The 26,979-nt window shown below is 43.7% G+C and overlaps 1 protein-coding gene across 1 annotated transcript in view; it reads left to right on the top strand.

Moving 5' to 3' along the window:
* The window catches only part of LOC143804702 (uncharacterized), a 24,616-nt gene extending 5,874 nt beyond the window's left edge, over positions 1-18,742 (top strand). Inside the window, exons 2-7 of the mRNA XM_077283064.1 lie at positions 10,889-11,004; positions 11,393-11,553; positions 12,702-12,894; positions 13,745-13,873; positions 14,014-14,148; positions 16,348-18,742. Of these exons, the coding sequence (XP_077139179.1) occupies positions 11,465-11,553; positions 12,702-12,894; positions 13,745-13,873; positions 14,014-14,148; positions 16,348-17,664 (1,863 nt within the window). The 5' untranslated portion in view covers positions 10,889-11,004; positions 11,393-11,464 and the 3' untranslated portion in view covers positions 17,665-18,742. The remainder of the gene's footprint in view (positions 1-10,888; positions 11,005-11,392; positions 11,554-12,701; positions 12,895-13,744; positions 13,874-14,013; positions 14,149-16,347) is intronic.
* The last annotated feature ends 8,237 nt before the right edge of the window (positions 18,743-26,979 follow it).

Consider the following 26,979-nt stretch of genomic DNA (forward strand, 5'->3'; position numbering starts at 1 on the left):
ATACACTGTACAGTACCACTCCTCCTGTCCTGTATATATACACTGCACAGTACCACTCCTCCTGTCCTGTATATATACACTGCACAGTACCACTCCTCCTGTCCTGTATATATACACTGCACAGTACCACTCCTCCTGTCCTGTATATATACACTGTACAGTACCACTCCTCCTGTCCTGTATATATACACTGTACAGTACCACTCCTCCTGTCCTGTATATATATACACTGCACAGTACCTCTTCTCCTGTCCTGTATATATACACTGTACAGTACCACTCCTCCTGTCCTGTATATATACACTGCACAGTACCACTTCTCCTGTCCTGTATATATACACTGTACAGTACCACTCCTCCTGTCCTGTATATATACACTGCACAGTACCACTCCTCCTGTCCTGTATATATACACTGCACAGTACCACTTCTCCTGTCCTGTATATATACACTGTACAGTACCACTCCTCCTGTCCTGTATATATACACTGTACAGTACCACTCCTCCTGTCCTGTATATATACACTGTACAGTACCACTCCTCCTGTCCTGTATATATACACTGCACAGTACCTCTTCTCCTGTCCTGTATATATACACTGTACAGTACCACTCCTCCTGTCCTGTATATATACACTGCACAGTACCTCTTCTCCTGTCCTGTATATATACACTGTACAGTACCACTCCTCCTGTCCTGTATATATACACTGTACAGTACCACTCCTCCTGTCCTGTATATATACACTGTACAGTACCACTCCTCCTGTATATATACACTGCACAGTACCACTCCTCCTGTCCTGTATATACACTGCACAGTACCACTCCTCCTGTCCTGTATATACACTGCACAGTACCACTCGTCCTGTATATATACACCGCACAGTACCTCTCCCCTGTATATATACACTGCACAGTACCACTCCTCCTGTCCTGTATATATACACTGTACAGTACCACTCCTCCTGTCCTGTATATATACACTGTACAGTACCACTCCTCCTGTCCTGTATATATACACTGCACAGTACCTCTTCTCCTGTCCTGTATATATACACTGTACAGTACCACTCCTCCTGTCCTGTATATATACACTGTACAGTACCACTCCTCCTGTCCTGTATATATACACTGTACAGTACCACTCCTCCTGTCCTGTATATATACACTGCACAGTACCTCTTCTCCTGTCCTGTATATATACACTGTACAGTACCACTCCTCCTGTCCTGTATATATACACTGCACAGTACCACTCCTCCTGTCCTGTATATATACACTGTACAGTACCACTCCTCCTGTCCTGTATATATACACTGTACAGTACCACTCCTCCTGTCCTGTATATATACACTGCGGTCACTTAGTACACCAAGGAGTGTTCCTCTCTGCTGCACTAAGCCACCGCTGGACCTAAACAATAATTCGCTGTAAAATAATAAAATAGATAATTGACATAACTGACAATGCGTTGTGTGACATGTCCAACATTCCAGCTTCTTCTGCGAATGCCTCAAAGCTGGCATTCTCTCAACATCAGGTGGGAAGAATGCCAGCTTCCAGTTATGCGCAGGAAAAAGAAGAAGCCAGACTGCTGGACTGATGTCATGCATCGCAAGCTCACAATGTAAGTTATTTATTTAATTTTTTTTACTGCTAATTACCATTGTTTCAGTCCAGTTGTGGCTTTATACAGTAGGGAGGAGCATTCCTTGCTGTACTAAGTGAACATTGGAGCGATTGATCTGTCAATGGCCCTTTAAACATATTGTACGGCTCTCGCGGAATTATATTTCAAAATATGTGGCGTTTACGGCTCTCTTAGCCAAAAAGGTTCCTGACCCCTGGCATAGATCAACACAAGTCTACATGCAGCTACGTTAGCGATGAGGGATCAATGCTGGGGTGCAATGCTCTGCTCAGGAAGGTTACTAGAAAGCTGGGTATATGGAATATACAGGGTGGAGCGCGGTAATTTGCAGATTTGGGAATGAAATAAAAAAATTATGATCATTAGAAAAATTTATTTTATATTTTAATTATACTGAACAGTAATGGAAATGTTAAATTACATGGTTTTAAATAGTGTATCTGGCAAATGTCGACCTTCGCTATCCACACACTGCTGCATACGTTTTCTGAAGTTTTCATAAACTCTAACAAGCATGTCCACTGGTATTCTGCCAATTTCAGCTTCAATATTGTTCCTTAGGTCTTCCAAGGTGTTGGGACCCTGTACATCTCCTGTATATAGTGATATGTAGCATGCTGTATAACCTGGTATCTCCTGTATATGATTATATATGTACAGCTGGTATAAATTGTATATCTCCTGTATATAGTGATATGGAGCATGCTGGTATAACCTGATATCTCCTGTATATGATTATATATGTACAGCTGGTATAAGTTATACATCTCCTGTATATAGTGATATGGAGCATGCTGGTATAACCTGGTATCTCCTGTATATAATTATATATGTACAGCTGGTATAAGTTATACATCTCCTGTATATAGTGATATGGGGCATGCTGGTATAACCTGGTATCTCCTGTATATAGTGATATGTAGCATGCTGTATAACCTGGTATCTCCTGTATATAGTGATATGTAGCATGCTGTATAACCTGGTATCTCCTGTATATAGTGATATGTAGCATGCTGTATAACCTGGTATCTCCTGTATATAGTGATATGTAGCATGCTGTATAACCTGGTATCTCCTGTATATAGTGATATGTAGCATGCTGTATAACCTGGTATCTCCTGTATATAGTGATATGTAGCATGCTGTATAACCTGGTATCTCCTGTATATAGTGATATGTAGCATGCTGTATAACCTGGTATCTCCTGTATATAGTGATATGTAGCATGCTGTATAACCTGGTATCTCCTGTATATAGTGATATGTAGCATGCAGTATAACCTACAAGCAAAAAGAGAAAGAAGCAGCATGCATAAAGAAAGGGATCACCAAAAGATCAAAAAATGATACAAAATTTATTAGGTCACACTTTTAACACTGCAAACATAGTTAAAACCAATTAAAATTGCACAACACAGCAAAGAATGAAACCACAGACCCAAGATAAGGTCATACCTCAATGCCACCCCAAGAACAGATAGATAAAATACATATTATCATTAGTCCATAAATGGCTATGTCCCACCATAATGTGTATATCAAATATAGCAGCGGTTTAGATGGAGGCACAAGAGAAAAATAATCAAAGAGTCACAGATACCACATTGACCCATAAAGTAGTATCCCTAAGGGTTAAGAATACCGAAAGATATGGTGCCCTATACAACCTGCGGCTGTTAGTAGAAGCTTCCAGGGAGGTGTCCCTTATGGAGCACAACAATGCAATGGAAGATGGTGATACAAATGGGGTGGCACTGGGCACAGAAGCCCAACGCGTGTCGCCAGTAATGCTGGCTTCCTCAGGGGCAGTGCATGCAGTGACCGTGTTAAAATCCTTAAATACCTTATTAATCAGAAACAGACCGTACACAGCTGGGAGCCGAGGGTAAGTTCGCCGGGTCCACGAGGCCAGCATATCGATAAGAGACCGGAAATAGCCAGAGACGCCTGCATCTGCGCAGAGGGAAAGGGGCAGCCTCCGTTCCACAGCGTCCATTCAGACCACAAGTGCGCACGCGCCGTAAGGCGCACGCGCAGTGGACCCAAGACGGCCACAGAACAAACAGGAGGCGCCCTACCAAATGCCCTCATGTTAGCGCCTGCGTGGTATGGCGTCTGAAATCAGGGCTCCTGTCCCAAGATGTCCGCCCAAGGCCCAGTGCGCACGCGCAAATGGCGCATGCGCAATGGGCCGAGAACGGACACAAAGGGGAGGACCAATAAAAAGAGGGAAAATTCAATGGTGTTACTAAGTGTGGGCAAAATAAATCCCCAAAGAAAAGGTATTTGAATGTAAAGATGAGGACATAACCGCTGCCCATATAAGTCAAAGCATGGGCGTGGGTAAAAATGTCCCACACAAATAGGCTTACATATAATAGACAATACGTAGGAGACCATTATATAGCAGGAGCACAGAGTCAGTTGTAAAGCTAGAGAGTACAATTATATGCACATATTATGAAAACCATGGTTTTCAACGGATAGAACACAGTTCATCCGTAAAAAGAGATATTGTTAAATATACATATATTACTATTCAACAATGGCTAAATAATCGTATCACCATATAGATTAGGGGGAAAAAAAAAAAAAAAAAAAAAAAAAAAAAAAAAAAAAAAAAGAAAGAAATTTAATTATTGCACATTATTGCATTCTCTAAAGTTGTTTATAATAACCAGTAAAAAGCAATTCCTCATTAAGTCCATGAGGGGTGAGACTATTCAAGTTATGGATCCATTTAGATTCACATCTAAGTAGTTTCCTAACTACATCTCCACCTCGGATATTCAATGGAATTTCCTCAAGCCCCATCACTTTCAGTCCCTTAGTCCGTCCATTGTGAAAGTCTAAAAAGTGAGCAGCGACAGACGAGATGCCCTTGCCCTTTTCACGATCCCTGAATGCCATGGAAATATTTGACAGATGTTGCTGTGTTCTCCTTCGTAGTTCTTGAGTGGTCTGTCCCACGTAGATCTTCGGACAATCACAGATCAGGGCATAAACCAGTGAGCGGGTCTTGCAATTAAAGAATACCTTTTTAGGTGAAATCTGGAAGGGAGAGACAGTGAGTGATAAACCATCCTGGGCCACCATATACTGACAAACATTGCAATTGCCACAAGGGAAGGTGCCAAAAATCCTAGTTCCCCTATTAAGCCTGGTTGTTGGACGCACATAATGGCTGTGGCAAAGCAAGTCTTTTAGATTTTTTGCCCGTCGGGCTATAAGTTTAGGAGTGGCTGAAATATGAGGAATTAGCCTAGGCTCACTCAATAGAGTGCCCCAGCTCCGATCTAGAATTTTATAAATATCTCGCCATTGATTATTATAGGTGGTCACAATACCCAGAGGTGTGCTGGACTCACGTATCTGTCTCTGAAGTAGGTCCGGGCGTGGGCAGGTCCTAGCCCTCTGAAAAGCGGAGGAGATAGCTCTCTTCGGGTATCCCCGATGCTTGAAGCGATCTGTCAACTTTTTAGCTTCATGCTGGAAATCAGACGTCAAACTACAGTTCCTCTTCAGTCGTAGGAATAAAGGGAAACTTGATCAGCTTATTGGACGAGCTTTATGCCGTGGTATCTTGAATAAAAAGGAAGTGGATTTCCTCACAACGGACTCGCCTGTAGTACCTACCTTCTACCTTCTTCCGAAGGTGCACAAGTCCTTGGTCAATCCTCCAGGTAGGCCAATAGTGTCCGGTATTAATGGTCTTTTTGAGAAACCGTGCACTTATATAGATTTCTTCTTACAACCGTTGGCCATGGCACTTAGATCTTTTCTAAGGGACTCAACACATTTGATCCAACTCCTTAAAGACTTGTGCCTACCCCCAGACACAATTCTGATCACTTTAGATGTTGAGTCTCTGTACACTAGTATCAATCATGATCTTGGACTAGAAGCGGTCTCCTTTTTTCTGGACCTGAACACCACAGGGAACAGAGAACATGATCAATTTTTACTGGACCTTTTGTTCTTTGTCCTTGACAAAAACTATTTTGTTTTTGACAGGAGTTTTTACAGACAGATTAAGGGTACTGCCATGGGGGCACGGTGTGCACCATCCTATGCGAATTTGTTCTTAGGATGGTGGGAGGAGGTAGTGGTTTACAAACACGCGTTATTCCAGGAAAGGTGCCACACATGGCTCCGTTTTATTGACGACGTTGTTATGTTTTGGACAGGTACAGAGGAGGACTGCAACCAGTTTATCGCTGATTTAAACAACAATCCTCTTAACATTAAACTTACATCGCATATATCACGGACCTCAGCTGAATTCCTGGATTTAAAATTGAGCTTGGAAGGTTCGTATGTTGTCACTACTCTTTATCGGAAACCGACGGCGACAAACAGCTTACTACACTACTCAAGTTTTCATCCTAGGCATTTAAAAGATGGCATTCCGACCGGCCAATTCCTACGACTGAAGAGGAACTGTAGTTTGACGTCTGATTTCCAGCATGAAGCTAAAAAGTTGACAGATCGCTTCAAGCATCGGGGATACCCGAAGAGAGCTATCTCCTCCGCTTTTCAGAGGGCTAGGACCTGCCCACGCCCGGACCTACTTCAGAGACAGATACGTGAGTCCAGCACACCTCTGGGTATTGTGACCACCTATAATAATCAATGGCGAGATATTTATAAAATTCTAGATCGGAGCTGGGGCACTCTATTGAGTGAGCCTAGGCTAATTCCTCATATTTCAGCCACTCCTAAACTTATAGCCCGACGGGCAAAAAATCTAAAAGACTTGCTTTGCCACAGCCATTATGTGCGTCCAACAACCAGGCTTAATAGGGGAACTAGGATTTTTGGCACCTTCCCTTGTGGCAATTGCAATGTTTGTCAGTATATGGTGGCCCAGGATGGTTTATCACTCACTGTCTCTCCCTTCCAGATTTCACCTAAAAAGGTATTCTTTAATTGCAAGACCCGCTCACTGGTTTATGCCCTGATCTGTGATTGTCCGAAGATCTACGTGGGACAGACCACTCAAGAACTACGAAGGAGAACACAGCAACATCTGTCAAATATTTCCATGGCATTCAGGGATCGTGAAAAGGGCAAGGGCATCTCGTCTGTCGCTGCTCACTTTTTAGACTTTCACAATGGACGGACTAAGGGACTGAAAGTGATGGGGCTTGAGGAAATTCCATTGAATATCCGAGGTGGAGATGTAGTTAGGAAACTACTTAGATGTGAATCTAAATGGATCCATAACTTGAATAGTCTCACCCCTCATGGACTTAATGAGGAATTGCTTTTTACTGGTTATTATAAACAACTTTAGAGAATGCAATAATGTGCAATAATTAAATTTCTTTCTTTTTTTTTTTTTTTTTTTTTTTTTTTTCCCCCTAATCTATATGGTGATACGATTATTTAGCCATTGTTGAATAGTAATATATGTATATTTAACAATATCTCTTTTTACGGATGAACTGTGTTCTATCCGTTGAAAACCATGGTTTTCATAATATGTGCATATAATTGTACTCTCTAGCTTTACAACTGACTCTGTGCTCCTGCTATATAATGGTCTCCTACGTATTGTCTATTATATGTAAGCCTATTTGTGTGGGACATTTTTACCCACGCCCATGCTTTGACTTATATGGGCAGCGGTTATGTCCTCATCTTTACATTCAAATACCTTTTCTTTGGGGATTTATTTTGCCCACACTTAGTAACACCATTGAATTTTCCCTCTTTTTATTGGTCCTCCCCTTTGTGTCCGTTCTCGGCCCATTGCGCATGCGCCATTTGCGCGTGCGCACTGGGCCTTGGGCGGACATCTTGGGACAGGAGCCCTGATTTCAGACGCCATACCACGCAGGCGCTAACATGAGGGCATTTGGTAGGGCGCCTCCTGTTTGTTCTGTGGCCGTCTTGGGTCCACTGCGCGTGCGCCTTACGGCGCGTGCGCACTTGTGGTCTGAATGGACGCTGTGGAACGGAGGCTGCCCCTTTCCCTCTGCGCAGATGCAGGCGTCTCTGGCTATTTCCGGTCTCTTATCGATATGCTGGCCTCGTGGACCCGGCGAACTTACCCTCGGCTCCCAGCTGTGTACGGTCTGTTTCTGATTAATAAGGTATTTAAGGATTTTAACACGGTCACTGCATGCACTGCCCCTGAGGAAGCCAGCATTACTGGCGACACGCGTTGGGCTTCTGTGCCCAGTGCCACCCCATTTGTATCACCATCTTCCATTGCATTGTTGTGCTCCATAAGGGACACCTCCCTGGAAGCTTCTACTAACAGCCGCAGGTTGTATAGGGCACCATATCTTTCGGTATTCTTAACCCTTAGGGATACTACTTTATGGGTCAATGTGGTATCTGTGACTCTTTGATTATTTTTCTCTTGTGCCTCCATCTAAACCGCTGCTATATTTGATATACACATTATGGTGGGACATAGCCATTTATGGACTAATGATAATATGTATTTTATCTATCTGTTCTTGGGGTGGCATTGAGGTATGACCTTATCTTGGGTCTGTGGTTTCATTCTTTGCTGTGTTGTGCAATTTTAATTGGTTTTAACTATGTTTGCAGTGTTAAAAGTGTGACCTAATAAATTTTGTATCATTTTTTGATCTTTTGGTGATCCCTTTCTTTATGCATGCTGCTTCTTTCTCTTTTTGCTTGTATGTTATGCCTTTGCAGCATGCTATAGGTGATCCCTGGCGGTGGTGCCCGCCTAACATTGTTGTATAAATGCAGTATAACCTGGTATCTCCTGTATATAGTGATATGTAGCATGCTGTATAACCTGGTATCTCCTGTATATAGTGATATGTAGCATGCTGTATAACCTGGTATCTCCTGTATATAGTGATATGTAGCATGCTGTATAACCTGGTATCTCCTGTATATAGTGATATGTAGCATGCTGTATAACCTGGTATCTCCTGTATATAGTGATATGTAGCATGCTGTATAACCTGGTATCTCCTGTATATGATTATATATGTACAGCTGGTATAAGTTATACATCTCCTGTATATAGTGATATGTAGCATGCTGTATAACCTGGTATATCCTGTATATAATTATATATGCATTACACTATATACTACACATATATCATGTTAATTCCCCACGTATCTTGCTCAGGAAAGTTACTATAAAGCGGAGTTTTTGGCTCAGGAAATTTCTCCATTTATTTCCATAGAAAATATTGTTCATGCTTTTTCTTCATTCTTTTTCTTCATGCTTTTTAGTATGTTCTCGTATTACGGCTGTATTCACGTCAGTGTGAATACAGCCTAAGGCTAGGTTCACACTTGGCGGAATTGAGCCAGATCTTTCTGTCGGAATTTTCAGTCGGAATTGTCTGACTGATTTTTAAACCGGATTAAGCCATAGGCGGCAATGTTAAACAGTAAAATTCCTGGTCACACTTTCCGGCGGAATTTTCCGTCCAGATTTGGCCGCTTTGTCGGATTTTTCATTCTGCTGCATGTTCTTGATTTTTTTTTTTTTTCTGTTACGTCGCGGAACTCCATTGAGGTCAATTGTCGGGCAATTTTGCGCAATCAAATTCCGCCAGTAAATCCGATGTCAAAAGCAGTGCATCGGACTTACCGGCGGAATTCTAGCAGTCAATTCCGACTGAAAAATACGGCTGTATTCCGCCCAGTGTGAACATGGCCTAACTGTTGATGACACCAGAATAGCCACCCAGGGGTCTCTTAGGGTGGTGTCACACATTGTGACGCTCACCGTAACGGGCGCCCGATGTGTGATGTTTAAGCGTTGTCATAAAAAACAAGCGCTCAGTGTCCAGCTACTTACTTCACCGAGGGACAATTGTTACAATCGTCCCTCACGCTGGGTTGCAGAGTAGAATACTGTTCGGAGGCTGGATACTTCAAAAATTATTCTTTATTTCAAGGTAGATTTCAGCACATAACGTTTCAAGGGGTTCTGTGCCCCTCTTTGTCAAATGTATTTGCCCAAATAATTTTTGAAGTATCCAGCCTCCGAACAGTATTCTACTCTGCAACCCGGCGTGAGGGACGATTGTAACGATTGTCCCTCGGTGAAGTAAGTAGCTGGACACTGAGCGCTTGTTTTTTATCCTAATTGCTAATGATTCCATTACTCCTTGGTCACACCAACGGAGCTATATACCTGCGCCCTCCATCTGGGAGATTGATCCACCTACTATTCTTTCCCTCTAGAAGCAGTGCTACTAGTGTGTGTTTTTTTTTCCTGTCTTTTATATGTTTAAGCGTTGTCGGGTGCCATGTCATATCTTCTGACGCGACGCGTCACCCCTCCTGGAAGTCGAATGAGGGGAGTCTCTCCTCGCGCGACTCCTGCGGTGGTCCCGCATCTGACAGCGAGACACGATGCATCCAGCCGCTGTGTGCAGGGACTGGTCGCATCGTGTGCGTCACAAGTATGTCACAAACCACAACGCTGCGTGATGTGTGCCCGCTGCTAGCACGAAACATAGCTATATCCCCGATTGGTAGTGCGCAGGGGGGCCCAAGGTGAACTCATAGAAGTCTATGGTGACTGCAAAAAAACGCCGTATATACGGCGGTATTCACGGTATTGTGAATACAGCCTAATTTATATCTTTTTCTAGCCTACAGAAAAACGTTATACTGTTTTGAACTAACTGGATCCAATATACTGTATATAGTCGCGTATAAGTTTTTCAGCCCATTTTTTATGCTGAAAAAGTCCATATATATATATATATATACACACACACCCATGGCTGCTTCTACCAGGGTATGTAGCAGCAGAGGGCACTGACCAGCTGGTGTCCATGTCAGTGCTAGCAGGGCAGCTAGAGGGGAAGGAGCTGCATTACATAGTGGAGGGTAGTGGCTGGGAGTTGCGGTCCTCTCCCCTTATACTTCCTATAATATGTAACAACACCCTGGTCAGGCTGGGAGTTGTAGTCCTCTTATACCTTCTCTGCCTCAATGTTATTTTATTGCTATCTACTGTATTTTTATTTTGAAATTTCCCAGTAGCTGCTGCATTTCACACCCTAGGCTTGTACTCGCGTCAATATGTTTTACCACTTTTTGAGGCAAAAGTAAGTACAGTAAGTGCTTATAGTCGGGTCGGCTTATAGTCGGGTCGGCTTATACTCGAGTATATACGGTACTATGTATTTTAGGAGTCGGACCACTTTTTTTAACAACTCCTAAATGGACTCCGACATACTATGAATAAAGCTATTAAAATTTACTTTCTCTAGATCCAATTTTGCAATGAGTAGAAGAAAAATAAATCCAGAAAAGGATGCCATATCGCATATTCTACAATATAAGGACAAAGATGAATTGACCATAAAATTCATAAATAAATCTAAAGGTACGTTGAGGTTTAAATTTTGCATAAGGACCAGAACACACGGGCTTTTTTTTCCAGCTTTTTTTTGCAGCTAGATTCGTTGCCCATTGTTTTCTATGGGTTAAAACACATTTGCTTTTTTTTTACCTGCGAAATTCGCCAGTGAAAATCGCGGGTAAAAAAAACTTGCCATGTTCTATAAAATTTGCGTTAATTTCTATACACACGTGTTTTTTTTTCTCTACTGAGAATTCTCAATGCATGTGGGGGAAAAAAAACCTGAAAATCGATTTTGGCCCAAGAAAAAAAGCCGTGTGTTCTAGCGCTAAATTAGCCCTATTTTATCATGTATTTGACTGACTGGCACTTTTTTTTCCACCATCTTCCCCCAATATGACAAATTTTGTAGGAAGGGGAGTGTTTGCTTTATGCCCAATGGAAAAAGGGGATTTTGTCCTTGAATACAGAGGAGTTAATCACGATGGCCGAAAAAGAGAAGCGTCTTGTTAAATACCCAGATTGCCTTCATGTTTTTATGTTTGAGTTTAAGTGGAATGAAAAACTATGGTGGTAAGTAATAAACTTGTTGCTTGTCTAGTATTTGATAAAACTACAAAATATGGTTATCTAAAGCTTTTATTTCATTTAGGTTACAGGAGAACTGACACAAAAAAATTCACTCAGCTTACCATGCTCTGGAAGCGGTCCGTGCAGACCTTTGTGGTTGGGTGTATCAGATAAAGAAACACTGAGCGTTCATTCATCTGATGCAGCCTGGCACAGCGGCCCAGACGTACTCGGGGCACTGTGTGCCAATCTTAACCAGAAAGTGCCTGCAGTGCTTATACAAGCACTGCAGCCACCGGGGCTGCATGGAACAGCCGCGCTGTGGACCGGGGTAGCCCAGATGCATTGGAAACATGGTAAGAGGAGTGGATTTTTTTTTTTTTTTCGTGACAGTCCTTTAAGTTATAGCTTGAAGGAAACCTATTAAGAATAACTCTTAAAGGGTTATTGTCGCCTAATGCGTTTTTTTTTTTTTTAAAAACCCTACTCACCAGCTCCTAACAATGGTCCGGGTGCTCCCAAGAGGTCCCAAGGTTCTTCTTTTGTAAGTAGGTAAACCGCCTTAAGGAGGTGTTATCCTTACCAAAGTCTCCACCCTTCCTGGTCTTTGCCAGGCTCCGCCGTGTCATATTACGTCATATGACACAGCGGATCACATGAGCGGGGCCCAGAAGACACCACGGCGCAGCACAATCCGGAAGCGGAGGGGGGCTGCGCCGCAGAAGTAAACAAAGAACATCGGGCTGCTGCAACAAGCAGCCCGATGCAATGCAGAAGCCCGAGGGACCCCTGGAGCACCGGGACTGGAGTGAGGAACAGGTAAGTAGTGGTTAAAACCCCCAAAACATGACAATAACCCTTTAACCTTAAACTACATTTATGGGGCTATTCCTGAGGGCTTGGGGGTGTAGTTTTTAGTCACCTTACCTCCAGTTCCCTCGCTGTCACCTGGTGAAGTTGGCATTTACAGAACCCCCGTTCTGGTGATCAGTAAGGGCTCCCAGTGGTCAGACCACCACAGATCAGATTATCCTATCCTGTAACCATAATACCGATTAAAATAATTGGAAATATATTGATATTATCTTCAGCTATTTCTGCGAACTAAGATTCATGTATCCTTTTTTTTTTTCCCCTGGTCTCTCAATCAGCATTGATGCAGCAAATGATGATGGTTCGTTTGGAAGATTAGCAAACGATGAGCATAAAAGCCCAAACTGTAGAATGAAAACATTTATTCACAATGGGAAGCCTCATTTATGCCTGTTTGCTATCAGGGACATCAACCCGGGTGATGAAATAACCTATAACTATGGGAATAGTGATTGGCCTTGGAGAGACGAGGTATATATTTTTTAGATATAAGATAAGATTTATTCCTTCCTTTAAATACATACAACTACAGCCGGGAACAGATAAGTGTTTTGCGTGGCGCCGGGGCTCCTGAACGAAGCTGTCACAAAGATAGTGATCTGCCGGCCACTCTGGGACATACAGGCGTGGTGGCGATGCGAACATCGCATGGCAAAATGCCTGTCTGTTTCCAGCCTAACTAAACAGTTCCAACATCTCCCTCATTGAAGACACATGTACAGAGCATATAAGCATTGCATTATACCATTATTTCGGCAGCCATTGCTCAAGCCACCTTTACAGCGATGGCTTGCAGCCATGGGGGCCTTCAGAAGGCCCCCAGCTGCAATGCGCACTCAACTCTGGTGTCATCTAAGATGTTGCTCAGAGGTGAGCTCTGTAATGCTGGTGTCTGTAAAGACAACAGCATTTAAAGGGTTAAATGGCACGATCGCGGCTGTCTGCTACTGGATGCAGTGGGATTGACTCACTATCCTGCTGCATCCATCACTTACCGACCAGCGCCATACATATGGTGCAGGTCGTGAAGGGTTTAAACTTGTAGGGACACTTGCACTCTTCAGGTCAAGGACCTTCTGGGGACACTTAACACACTTGCCCAACAACATTCAGGTATTGCACCGTGTGGGGACGGGTTACACTTTTCAGGTTAAAGACTTTCTGGGGACGCACAACTAAGATATATTACACATTTTCCCTAAAACATTCAGGTCAAGGACCTTGTGGGGACAATGACATTTGTAAATGTAGTACTCATGTTCTGTACTTGTTTTTGAAGATTAGCTGAGGGAGAACTTATTTTTTCTATTTTCCTAATTAGGTTGAAGAAACCGTTCCAGCTTCTTCCTCCCCAAACTCTCAAGAGGTGGACAAAAGCTATAGCCCTAGCCCTGATGTTGCACAGCCACGCCATAAGAAAGTCAAAAAATCTTCATTAGAGACTACCCAGGTAAAAGTAGAGTTCAAACTATACTGTCAATGGCTTGTATGTTATTGGATAAGTCTGTTTTATGCAGTAAAATGTCAGTCTTGTGTGCGCAGAAAATCCTTGACTTGAAGATAATTTTTCTTCACTATTTTCCTAATTAGGTTGAAGAAACTGTTCCAGCTTCTTCCTCCGCAAACTCTCAAGAGGTGGACAAAAGCTATAGCCCTAGCCCTGATGTTGCACAGCCACGCCATAAGAAAGTAGATGCAAGAGCTTCAGCAAGAAAGGCTACCCAGGTAAAGTACACAAGACTTTTTATTTAACAATATTCAGTGATTACCATGTACAGTCCAAAAGTTTGGAGACACCTTCTCATTTAAAGATTTTTCTGTATTTTCATGACTGAAAATTGTACATTCACACTGAAGGAATCAAAACTATGAATTACCACATGTGGAATTATATACTTAACGAAAAAGTGTGACACAACTGACAATATGTCTTATATTCTAGGTTCTTCAAAGTAGCCACTTTTTTATTTGACTGCTTTGCACACGCTTGGCATTCTCTTGATGAGCTTCAACAGGTAGTCACTGAAAATGGTCTTCCAAGAATCTTGAAGGTGTTCCCAGAGATGCTTAGCACTTGTTGGCCCTTTTCTCTTCACTCTGCGGTCCAGCTCACCCCAAACCATCTGGATTGGGTTCAGGTCTGGTGACTGTGGAGGGCAGGTCAACTGGCGTAGCACCCCATCACTCTCCTTCTTGGTCAAATAGTCCTTACACAGCCTGGAGGTGTGTTTGGTCCTCAAGATCTCAAATTTTGGACTCCTCAGAGCAAAACACAGATTCCCACTGGTCTAATGTCCATTCCTTGTGTTCTTTACCCAAACAAGTGTCTTCTGCTTGTTGCCTGTCCTTAGCAGTGGTCTCCTAGCAGCTATTTTACCATGAAGGCGGCTGCACAAAGTCTCCTCTTACCAGTTGTTGTAGAGATGTGTCTGCTGCTAGAACTCTGTGTGGCATTGACCTGCTCATAGAGCGGTTCCGCTGACTGTGATGACAGCTGGAGCCGCTCCAGCGACATCAGTACATACACAATACAGAATAAAATCACGTATATACGCGATTTACACACCGCAAGGTTCGTTGGAGGTTTGTTTTTTGGACGAATAGTTTGTTTAAAAATATTGGTTGCAAACGAACTATTCGGATCAACGAACCTCCAAAGTGTTCGCTCATCACTAATGGCCACTCGTTTTTCTTTACTTGGCTGCTTTTTTCTGGCCATAATACAAATTCTAACAGTCTATTCAGTAGGACTCTCAGCTGTGCATCTACCAGACTTCTGCACAACACAACTGATGGTCCCAACCCCATTTATAAGGCAAGAAATCAAACTTATTAAACCTGACAGGGCACACCTGTGAAGTGAAAACCATTTCCGGTGACTACCTGTTGAAGCTCATAAAGAGAATTCCAAGAGTGTTCAAAGTAAAAGGGGGCTACTTTGAAGAACCTGTATACTCGTGTATAAATTGACCCTCCCCCAACTTTTACCCTCAAAAAGTGGGAAAAATCGTTGACCCGCATGTAAGCTGAGTGTGGGAAATGCCTGCAGCTTCTTTTCCCTGTGCCTCTAGCACAGCCCGGGTTTAGCAGGGGAAGTGCAGCAGCAGTGTCCACAGTGGCAGTCACCTGTCCACTCCCCCCGTCCATGACCAATGCTGGGGTCTGGCATGGGGAACGCAGTAATGACCGCAGCGGCAGAGTGTCCCTTACTCAACTTGCTTTTCCCCAGTCAGTGCTTATTTACATCACTCCACGGCAATCAGCCTCAGTGCTTCAGTCTTTGCGCTCTGATCGGGTCAGCTGACCCATTTTGTTTTTATGGAGAACAGATCAGCTTACCAGGAAGTGCAGACCCAATCAGAAGCATGAGATGGAGCGCGGCAAGCCTGCGGGGAAGGGGGGCGGGAGTGCAGGGGGTCTAGCGCTTTGGGGGTGGGAGTGCTGAAGTGGCCAGGGGAACGGGGCCCCAATAGGTCTTATTTTCAGGGGGATGCCTTATATTGGCCATCCCCATAGACATGCACTAGGTCTTATTTTCGTGGTAGGTCTTATTTTGGGGAAGCATGGTATGTTCACATCTATGTTCCTAGCTTTCTATATGTGTATTCTGCTTTTGTGGGCAGAGATACTGAGGGATAAAGATCTGACTGCTCCATATATGGAGTGCTAACGTGCCATGCAATCTCTATGGGGAATCTGCTGCTTACAGGTGCTGTGCTTCTGACCTTTCCGCAGCACTTCTGCATTTTCAGAGGGGACAAAAGCATATGGAGAGGTCAGATCTTTATCCCTCTCTATCTCAGCCTGTAAAAGCGGAATCCAGATATGGAAGGTTACAGATTTTGCAGCCTTCAATGTCCTGTCAATTTAACTTTGTCGGTACTATTATGGCTATTGTGTTTTTTTTCTCCCCCTTCATTAAAGAAAATGAAACATATAAGCTGCTATAATGACGATTCTGACTACTCACTGGATAATAGTGAAGCGGAATATGTTCCTGACCTTACAGAAGAGAGTTCAGATGACAGCAGCAACAGTGAGGCGGGACCATGGAAGAAAAGCAAAACAGGCATAAAAGAGAAAAGGGGTGACTCTATCCCAAATGCTGTGCTTTCTGGTGACACCAGTGGTGAAAAAATAGACGAGAGGCCTGGTCCAGTATCGGTCCCCGCTGTTTCAAATAAAGAACATGGAACAAGGGTATATAATAAAAAACAATACTGTTTATATTGTGAAAAAGCATTTTGCAAAATTTCAAGACACATGGAGCATGTTCATAATAATGAGCCTGAAGTGGCACAGGCGCTGATGTTCCCCAAGTGCTCGAAGGAAAGGAGGTTACATTTTCTGCACCTCCGTAACAGAGGGAACTTTCATCATAATTGTACGTCAATTCAATCTGGATCTGGAGTTTTGGTTCCCTGTAAGCAACCAAAGAAAGACGAAGCTTCCCAAAACTACTTGCATTGTGTCAACTGTCAGGGCCTTTTTGCAAGAAAATACATGTGGCGACACATGAAAAAATGTCCGCTTAAAAAAAAAAGTAACCAACCGGGCAAAAATAGAGCTCAGGCTCTGTGCGCCTTTGCTCAACCAGTACCATCAGGTATTGAAAGTGGTTTTTGGAAGCTTCTGACAAAGATGATGCAAGACGAGATATTTACTGCTATAAAAAATGACAGCTGCATAATGCAGCTAGGACAGCAGTTCTATAACAAGATTGGGTCCGATTTGGACAAGCATGAATATATTCGGCAAAAGCTCAGGGAAGTCGGACGGTTACTGTTAGTAGCCAAAAAAAATACAAATGCCTCGCTGTTAAAAGTAGAGGATTTCATCATACCCTCTAACTTCTTTCATGTGGTGGACGCTGTGAAAGAGGTTGCAGGGTATGACAATGATAGACATACTTTTAAAGTGCCTTCCCTTGCACTTAAACTTGGTCATAGTTTGACAAAAATTTCTAGTATATTAGAATGTAGAGGACTGATGGATGGGATAAATGTTTTGGTGGACAATGCAAGAAATTTTAGAAAAATTTATGAAACTAGATGGAATGAGTTAATTTCCTTCGCAGCATTGACAACACTTATGGAAGCCAAATGGAACGCTCCACAAGTGTTACCCTTCACTGAGGACATAAAAAAATGCACCTATACCTCGATACAAAACAGTATGAATTCAAAAACAATTTGGAAACCAATCCTACAAATAAAAACTGGGCTCTACTTTCAAAGGTGACACTTTCACAAATCATATTATTTAATAGAAGACGAGAAGGGGAGGCCTCAAAGATGTTGGTTACTACTTATATTAATCGAGATACCTCTGATCTGCACGATGATGTGGCACTTGCACTTACCGAACTGGAGAAAAAACTTTGCCACCATTTCTTAAGGCTGGAGATAAAAGGAAAAAGAGGGCGAAAAGTCCCAGTTCTGTTGACCCCAACAATGCAGAGCTCGATGGATCTTCTTGTACAGAAGCGGACAGAATGTGGCGTGATCGAAGACAACCCCTACTTTTTTGCAAGACCAATGTCATCATCGTATTTCAGAGGTTCAGATTGCATAAGATTTTTTGCTCAGGACTGTGGAGCAAAAAATCCAAACGCACTCTCATCTACAAGGCTTAGGAAGCACATTGCCACTACATCAAAAGTGTTAAACTTAAATGATACTGAATTAGACCAACTGGCAGATTTTATGGGACATGATATAAGGGTGCATCGGCAATATTATAGACTTCCAGAAGGCACTTTGCAACTTGCCAGGATCAGCAAAATTTTGATGGCTCTTGAAAAAGGAACAATGGCCAAATTTAAAGGGAAGAAATTGGAAGATATTAATATTGATCCAAATGGTAAGTTTAAATATTAAACTTTACATTTCATTAGAATTAAGGACACACTAAACATAGAAATGAAGCAACATGTGCAAATCCAGTAAAACAGATTTTGTCACTATATAGCCCTTAAATATACAGTACAGACTAAAGGTACCGTCACACTGACAGACACTACAGCGATCCCGACGGCGATAAGCGCCGCCCCGGGATCGCTGTAGCGTCTGTCCCGCATCGCTGTGGAGCTGTCAAACACCTCTCCACAGCGGCGCTATAGCGAGCCAGAGGTCGCTGTAGCGTTGCTGCGCTCCATAGGTGCGTGTGTGATGCCGTTGCTCTGATGGCGTCACACACACCGATCTGCCCCCCGCCGAAGAAAGGTACGGACCTTTCTTCGCCAAGCAGCGATCCCGCAGCAGGGGGCTGCTCGGAAGGCGCCGTCACACACGGCAACCTGGCTGTTTGGACCTCATGCACCCCCCTACTGCTGGGCAGAGTCTCTGAGTATCTTGACAACCCCCCTACCGCTGAGGAGAGTTCTCAGGTTCCTGACTGGTGACCCCCCTAGCGCTGGGGAGTTTTCCCAGTGCAGTTTTCCGGACTGGCCTTATCACGGGTTCCTGGTGGCTGAGATCAGGCTCCCTGTGCACAGCGTTTCCCTGGCCTTACTGTTTGCCGGTCCTGGGTGGGTAAGTCGTTTGGCTTTTGCGGCTTTAGGCACACTTAGCACGGCCTCTGAAGGGGGTTACAGGCTCAGCTTGTCGGTTGATTTACTACCTCGTGTATCCTTACTAGGAGCATGTCTGACTCTGAGCCTGAGGAAGGAATCCTGCAGGATCTTAAATCCACTAAAGAGTCTGCTACTAGCAGTCCTCTGTGGGGGATAATTGCGAGCTCCTTAGCACAATTATTGCGGGGTCAGGAGGCACTTACCAAAAGCACTAATGCCTCTTTAGGGGTTTTGAAAAAATTGTCTCAGGGGGCATCTACCCGCCCGGCTTCTAAGAGGTCGCGTAGGTCTCCTTTGGAGTCCTCAGTTTCTCCTCCATGTTTGTCTCCAACCCGGTCTCATGACTCACGGGCGTCTAGGCAGGAGTCCCTTAGGTCCCGGAGTGTTTCATCCCACTCTGACTCTGATTCAGACTGGGATCCTCAGCAGGCTTCAAAGATTTCTACCCAGGTGGATTTGCTGATTGATAACGTGAGAGAGGCTTTGCACCTCTCCGAGCCTGAGCCGCCTGCAGTCAATCAGAAAGCTAGTTTCAAGAGACCTAAGGGCTCGTCCACACGTGGCGGGTGTGTGGCGGTTTGCCCGTACGGAACCCGCAGTAAACAATGTACTGCGGGTTCCGTACTAGCGGTCCATTCCGCACACCCGCCGCGGTAACATCAGTACTGCGGACAGGATCTGTTCCTCTCTCTGCACGGAGACCGCGGTAGAACTATGACTGTGTGTGTGTCCACAAACATAGAGCACCAAAAAACGCAGTCAAAATTGTCTGATTATTGCAAATATAGAAAACACTTTATTGAAATAAAAACACAGGTATACAGCATGGCAGGAAAAACATCCCCTATATCACCCGCACATACATGTCCATTAAGGGACCGGATCAGGGTGCATGATCACTTATAATTCACAAAGATACCCAAAATCCAAGTGGAAAGATGTAATTGTATAGAGACATCTCATTATGGTATCCATAGCAAAATAGTTTGGAGTCAAACAATCAAAGTACATACCACAGTGGTGAATGCACAACAGTCCGGGGAGGACCGGACTGTTGTGCATTCACCACTGTGGTATGTACTTTGATTGTTTGACTCCAAACTATTTTGCTATGGATACCATAATGAGATGTCTCTATACAATTACATCTTTCCACTTGGATTTTGGGTATCTTTGTGAATTATAAGTGATCATGCACCCTGATCCGGTCCCTTAATGGACATGTATGTGCGGGTGATATAGGGGATGTTTTTCCTGCCATGCTGTATACCTGTGTTTTTATTTCAATAAAGTGTTTTCTATATTTGCAATAATCAGACAATTTTGACTGCGTTTTTTGGTGCTCTATGTTTGTGGTCATATATATGCAGTCGTCTATTTATGGTTCAGGTCTGTCCTGATTGCTTCACTGCCTTATTACTTTGAATGGATACGTAAAATTAGGACAGAACATGTACTCTACTGATTTGTATCTGACTGTGTGTGTGTGTCTATGGATGTCCTCAAAGTGCTGACAGTCCCCAGATGGTGGTAGAACTATGACACTGTGTGTGTCTATGGATGTCCTCAAAGTGCTGACAGTCCCCAGATGGTGGTAGAACTATGACTGTGTGTGTGTGTCTATGGATGTCCTCAAAGTGCTGACAGTCCCCAGATGGTGGTAGAACTATGACTGTGTGTGTGTGTCTATGGATGTCCTCAAAGTGCTGACAGTCCCCAGATGGTGGTAGAACTATGACTGTGTGTGTGTGTCTATAGATGTCCTCAAAGTGCTGACAGTCCCCAGATGGTGGTAGAACTATGACTGTGTGTGTGTGTGTCTATGGATGTCCTCAAAGTGCTGACAGTCCCCAGATGGTGGTAGAACTATGACTGTGTATGTGTGTCTATGGATGTCCTCAAAGTGCTGACAGTCCCCAGATGGTGGTAGAACTATGACTGTGTGTGTGTCTATAGATGTCCTCAAAGTGCTGACAGTCCCCAGATGGTGGTAGAACTATGACTGTGTGTGTGTGTCTATGGATGTCCTCAAAGTGCTGACAGTCCCCAGATGGTGGTAGAACTATGACTGTGTGTGTGTGTCTATAGATGTCCTCAAAGTGCTGATAGTCCCCAGATGGTGGTAGAACTATGACTGTGTGTGTGTGTGTCTATGGATGTCCTCAAAGTGCTGACAGTCCCCAGATGGTGGTAGAACTATGACTGTGTGTGTGTGTCTATAGATGTCCTCAAAGTGCTGACAGTCCCCAGATGGTGGTAGAACTATGACTGTGTGTGTGTGTCTATGGATGTCCTCAAAGTGCTGACAGTCCCCAGATGGTAGTAAAACCATGACACTGTGTGTGTGTGTCTATGGATGTCCCCACATGGTTGACCCTACCAGAAACGGTCCCCACAAAGATGGCAAGTTTCAGGTCAAACTTTTTATTTCACATAATTGAAAATCTCAAGTGATATCTGTAATCACAATTTTTTTTATAACAGAAATATCAAAAACTCCTGTTGATGGTGCCTCTGGAAAGGCACGTCCCCACAAGGGGTGATCCAGACGGGTGTCCACAGACAGTAGCAAAGACGAGTATGTGTGTGTGTGTATGTGTATGTGTATGTATATGTATATATATATGTATATACACTCACCGGCCACTTTATTAGGTACACCTGTCCAACTTCTTGTTAACACTTAATTTCTAATCAGCCAATCACATGGCGGCAACTCAGTGCATTTAGGCATGTAGACATGGTCAAGACAATCTCCTGCAGTTCAAACCGAGCATCAGTATGGGGAAGAAAGGTGATTTGAGTGCCTTTGAACGTGGCATGGTTGTTGGTGCCAGAAGGGCTGGTCTGAGTATTTCAGAAGCTGCTGATCTACTGGGATTTTCACGCACAACCATCTCTAGGGTTTACAGAGAATGGTCCGAAAAAGAAAAAAAATCCAGTGAGCGGCAGTTCTGTGGGCGGAAATGCCTTGTTGATGCCAGAGGTCAGAGGAGAATGGGCAGACTGGTTCGAGCTGATAGAAAGGCAACAGTGACTCAAATCGCCACCCGTTACAACCAAGGTAGGCCTAAGAGCATCTCTGAACGCACAGTGCGTCGAACTTTGAGGCAGATGGGCTACAGCAGCAGAAGACCACACCGGGTACCACTCCTTTCAGCTAAGAACAGGAAACTGAGGCTACAATTTGTACAAGCTCATCGAAATTGGACAGTAGAAGATTGGAAAAACGTTGCTTGGTCTGATGAGTCTCGATTTCTGCTGCGACATTCGGATGGTAGGGTCAGAATTTGGCGTAAACAACATGAAAGCATGGATCCATCCTGCCTTGTATGGAGCATCTTTGGGATGTGCAGCCGACAAATCTGCGGCAACTGTGTGATGCCATCATGTCAGTATGGACCAAAATCTCTGAGGAATGCTTCCAGCACCTTGTTGAATCTATGCCACGAAGAATTGAGGCAGTTCTGAAGGCAAAAGGGGGTCCAACCCGTTACTAGCATGGTGTACCTAATAAAGTGGCCGGTGAGTGTATATATATATATATATATATATATATATATATATATATATATATATATATATATATATATATATATATATATATATATATATATATATATATATATATATATATATATATATATATATATATATATATATACATATATATATACACACATACATACATACATACACTCTAGTCTGTTCAACCATTATTTTAAAATGTGCATGGAACACACACACACACACTATCACTGTATGTTTATATAGAATAATGCAAAAAATTATATATATATACATATATATATATATATATATATATATATATATATATATATATATATATATATACACACACACACACACAATTAAACACACACGCACATGACACATGCTTATACACACACTTATACACACATTCATACATGTACATGGCACACACTTATATACACACACATATATATGGCATGCACTCAGTGGCGTAACTACAAAGTTATGGGCCCCGGTGCGAACTTCCAAATGGGCCCCCCCCCCCCACCCCGGGTCCCCCACCGCCTCAACCCGCCCCCCCCCCCCACCTTCCCCTAGATACGCCTTGGACTGTCGCAGGAATCTCCTGCACTGCAACATGGTGTTGGGTGCCAGCACAGCCCGCACAGTGGTATATACAGCAGAGCCCGCACAGGGATATATACAGCAGAGCCCGCACAGGGATATATACAGCAGAGCCCACACAGGGATATATACAGCAGAGCCCGCACAGGGATATATACAGCAGAGCCCGCACATCTCATCTCCCCCCCCCCCCCCCCCCGATAATGGCCCCACAGTCCAGTTAAAAAGAAAAAAAAAAAAACTCTCCTCACCTTTCCTTTTGCCCGCGCTGCTCCCGGCGGCGGCAGTCTGCCCAGGACACTGCAGGTGCGCGATGATATGACGTCATCGCGCACCCGCAGTGTACTGTCAGAGGCAGAGCGGGGAATGATGGGAGAGGGGGCGTCAGGTGACGCTCTCTCCTCCATCATTGCATTCATCTATATCGGTGTCATAGACGCCGGTATAGTTAAATGCGGCGGCGGCACTGGGGGGGGGCGGGGGGGAACAGTGCAGCGGCCCACTACTGGCACCGGCTCTTCTGCCAGAAGTGCCCGATGGCCAGTCCGACCCTGTACTGACCTGCCAACCCGGGGCCCCTGACCTGCGGGGCCCGGTCGCAATGGCGACCGCTGCAACTGCAGTAGTTACGCCCCTGCATGCACTTATACACAGACACATACATAGCATTCTTATACATACACACATACATAGCGTGTATGTGTATGTGTGTATATATATATATATATATATTACACACACATAAACACACGCATGGCACGCACTTATACACACATATATACATGGCACGCATTTATACAACACATACATGGCACGCATTTATACACACATACATACACACACATATACACATACATACACACACATATACACACACACACATATACACACACACACACACACACACACACACACACACACGGCAAGCAAAGACACACTTATACACACACACATACACGGCACACACATGCAGCACAACAAATGCTCATTTGATACATGTGATTCACATAAGCACACACATGACACACGCTATACACACCACACACACACACACACCTTTATGCTGGAGGGAATGAGATGATGCACACTATCAGATGCAGCTCCTCCTGCTCCCAGCAGACACCTTTCTGCCCTCTCCTCTGCTGGGGCTGCCGACAAGAGCAGGAGTTGCTGACAGCAGGACAGGAGCCATCATCACCAGGAGCAGCACACACAGTGGGACGGTGCTCTTTACTTATCTGCCGGCTCAGGTTGTTACTGGTGCTGGGTCTCTCTCCCTTCCCCTCAGAGGCTCCGTGCAGCAGGACAGGGCGCTGGCCAATGAGCACTTCTATCACGCTGATGGGGGAGGTTCACTGGCCGCTGCTCCTGTGCTTCACTGCAGGCTCCTATTTTACTGCTACAAACATTCCCAGAGTACATGGCCTGTGGTGACATCACGGTCACATGGCAGGTCACCTGATCGTGATGTCACTACAGGTCCTTAACCAGTCTCTACTCGGAAGCTTCACTGATAATGCTATTATCAGTGAAGCTTCTGCTGTAGATGCTGGGGGCCCCCAAGGGAGTGGGGGCCCCAGGCAGCTGCCTAGTCTGCCTGGCCCTAACGCCGGCCCTGATCTCCACCTCTTCTTGGTCTTCTCCCGTCCTGGTCCTCCAGCTTCCGTGGCGATAGTCCCTCACGGGCCTGCCCCTAACTCTCCCTGTATGAGGGGCGGTCTATCTGGTCAGCTCGTCCGTGAGGAGTTCGTCGTCGCGGTCTAGAGGGTCCACTTTCCGTTTTCCCTCTTTGAATCGTCACACTCACAATAGGACTGCACTCGGATGACATCTGAGTGCAGCCTGATTCTTACAGCATAACAGACATTTTAAACCATGGTACTTTCTCTCACCATGGGTTAAAATGTAATTTGAGATTTGATTATGTTGTTTAACCCTTTAGTGACCGAGCCAATTTTTACCTTAATGACCAGGCCAAATTTTTGAAATCTGAGCAGTATCTGAACAGTATCACTTTATTTGGTTTTAAATCTGCAGCAGTTCAACGGATCCCACTGATTCTGAGAATGTTTTTTCGAGACATGTTGTACTTCATGATAGTGATTTATTCAATATGATTTGCGTTTGTTTGTGAAAATATCAGAAATTTGGTGAAAATTTAGAAAATGTTGCATTTTTCAAACTTTCAATTTTTATATCCTTAAACTAGTTTGTCATGCTGTACAAAATAATTAATTAAAAACATCCTATATGTCTACTTTACAGCTGCATCATTTTTCAAACTTCATTTTCTTTTGTTAGGATGTTAGGGGGGTTAAAAGTTTAGTAGCAATTTCTCATTTCTTCAACAAATTTACAAAGCCTGTTTCTTTTGGGACCTATTCAGATTTCAATAGACTTTGATGGGCTTTTATATTGGAAACTTCCCAAATGTGATACCCTTTTAAAAACTGCACCTCTTAAATACTTTAAAACTGCTGTTAGGAAAATTTTTAACCTTTCAGTTGCTACAGAAGAAATAATGCAAAGTGGAATGAAAAAAAAATAAGTTTACCTCCAAAATCTTGAGATAGTTCCAAATTTCTCATTTTTGCAAGAGGCAACACCAAAAATGGACCCCAAAGTCTGTTTCCACTTTCATATGAGTGTGGCGATACTCCACACATAGTCAAAAAGATCTGTTTCGAAAAACGGAATGGCTCGGAGAGGAATAAGCAATATTTGAATGTTGGAACACAAATTTGGCTGAAAGAGATTGCAGGCACCATGTCGCATTTGTAGGGCCCCTACGGTAATTAAACAGGAGAAACCCCCACAACTGACTCATTTTGGAAACTACACTCCTCACGGATTTTATCCAGGGGAATAGTGAGCATTTTGAACCCACAGGTATTATTATTATTATTATTTATTGTTATAGCGCCATTTATTCCATGGCGCTTTACAAGTGAGGAGGGGTATACATAATAAAAACAAGTACAATAATCTTAAACAATACAAGTCATAACTGGTACAGGAGGAGAGAGGACCCTGCCCGCGAGGGCTCACAATCTACAAGGGATGGGTGAGAATACAGTAGGTGAGGATAGAGCTGGTGATGCAGCAGTTTGGTTGATCGGTGGTTACTGCAGGTTGTAGGTTTGTCGGAAGAGGTGGGTCTTCAGGCTCTTTTTGAAGGTTTCGATGGTAGGTGAGAGTCTGATGTGTTGTGGTAGAAGGTTCCAGAGTAGGGGTGATACGCGAGAGAAATCTTGTATACGATTGTGGGAAGAGGAGATAAGAGGGGAGTAGAGAAGGTATGACACAGAAATTGATAACATTAGGTCGTCATATAGAAAAAGTTTATTTCTTCCACAAGACTTTTGCAAGAGTTAACAAGCACTAAAAAGTCCCCCCCACACACAATTTTTTACCCACTTTATGATACCTCATATGTAGTAAAAAAAAATTCCGTTTGGACAAGCAGCAGGGCTCAGAGTGGAAGGAGCAATATTTGAATTTTGGAACACAAATGGGCTGAACTAGATTGCGGGCTAAATGTCACATTTTCAGGGCCCCTAGAGCACCCAAACAAAAGAAATAACTGACCCCACTTTGGAAAGGATTTTATCCAGGGGTATAGCGAGGATTTTAATCCTAAAAGTACTATACATAAATTGATAACATTAGGTCATCATACTGAATGTGTTGTTTTTAGTGTTGAGAGGAACTGTTCACTACTCAAGGCTTCATCTGGTGCTTGGGTATGCACCAAGTTTCGTGGGTGCTCGAATAGCATACTCGAGCCCCCACCCATTGCTGTTAGACACCCAAAAAACATGCTGGGATTGCCCGTGTATGGCAAGTAATCCTCACATTTTTTT

The sequence above is a fragment of the Ranitomeya variabilis genome, chromosome 2 (genome assembly GCF_051348905.1).
Source record: "Ranitomeya variabilis isolate aRanVar5 chromosome 2, aRanVar5.hap1, whole genome shotgun sequence".
Lineage (NCBI taxonomy): Eukaryota > Metazoa > Chordata > Amphibia > Anura > Dendrobatidae > Ranitomeya > Ranitomeya variabilis.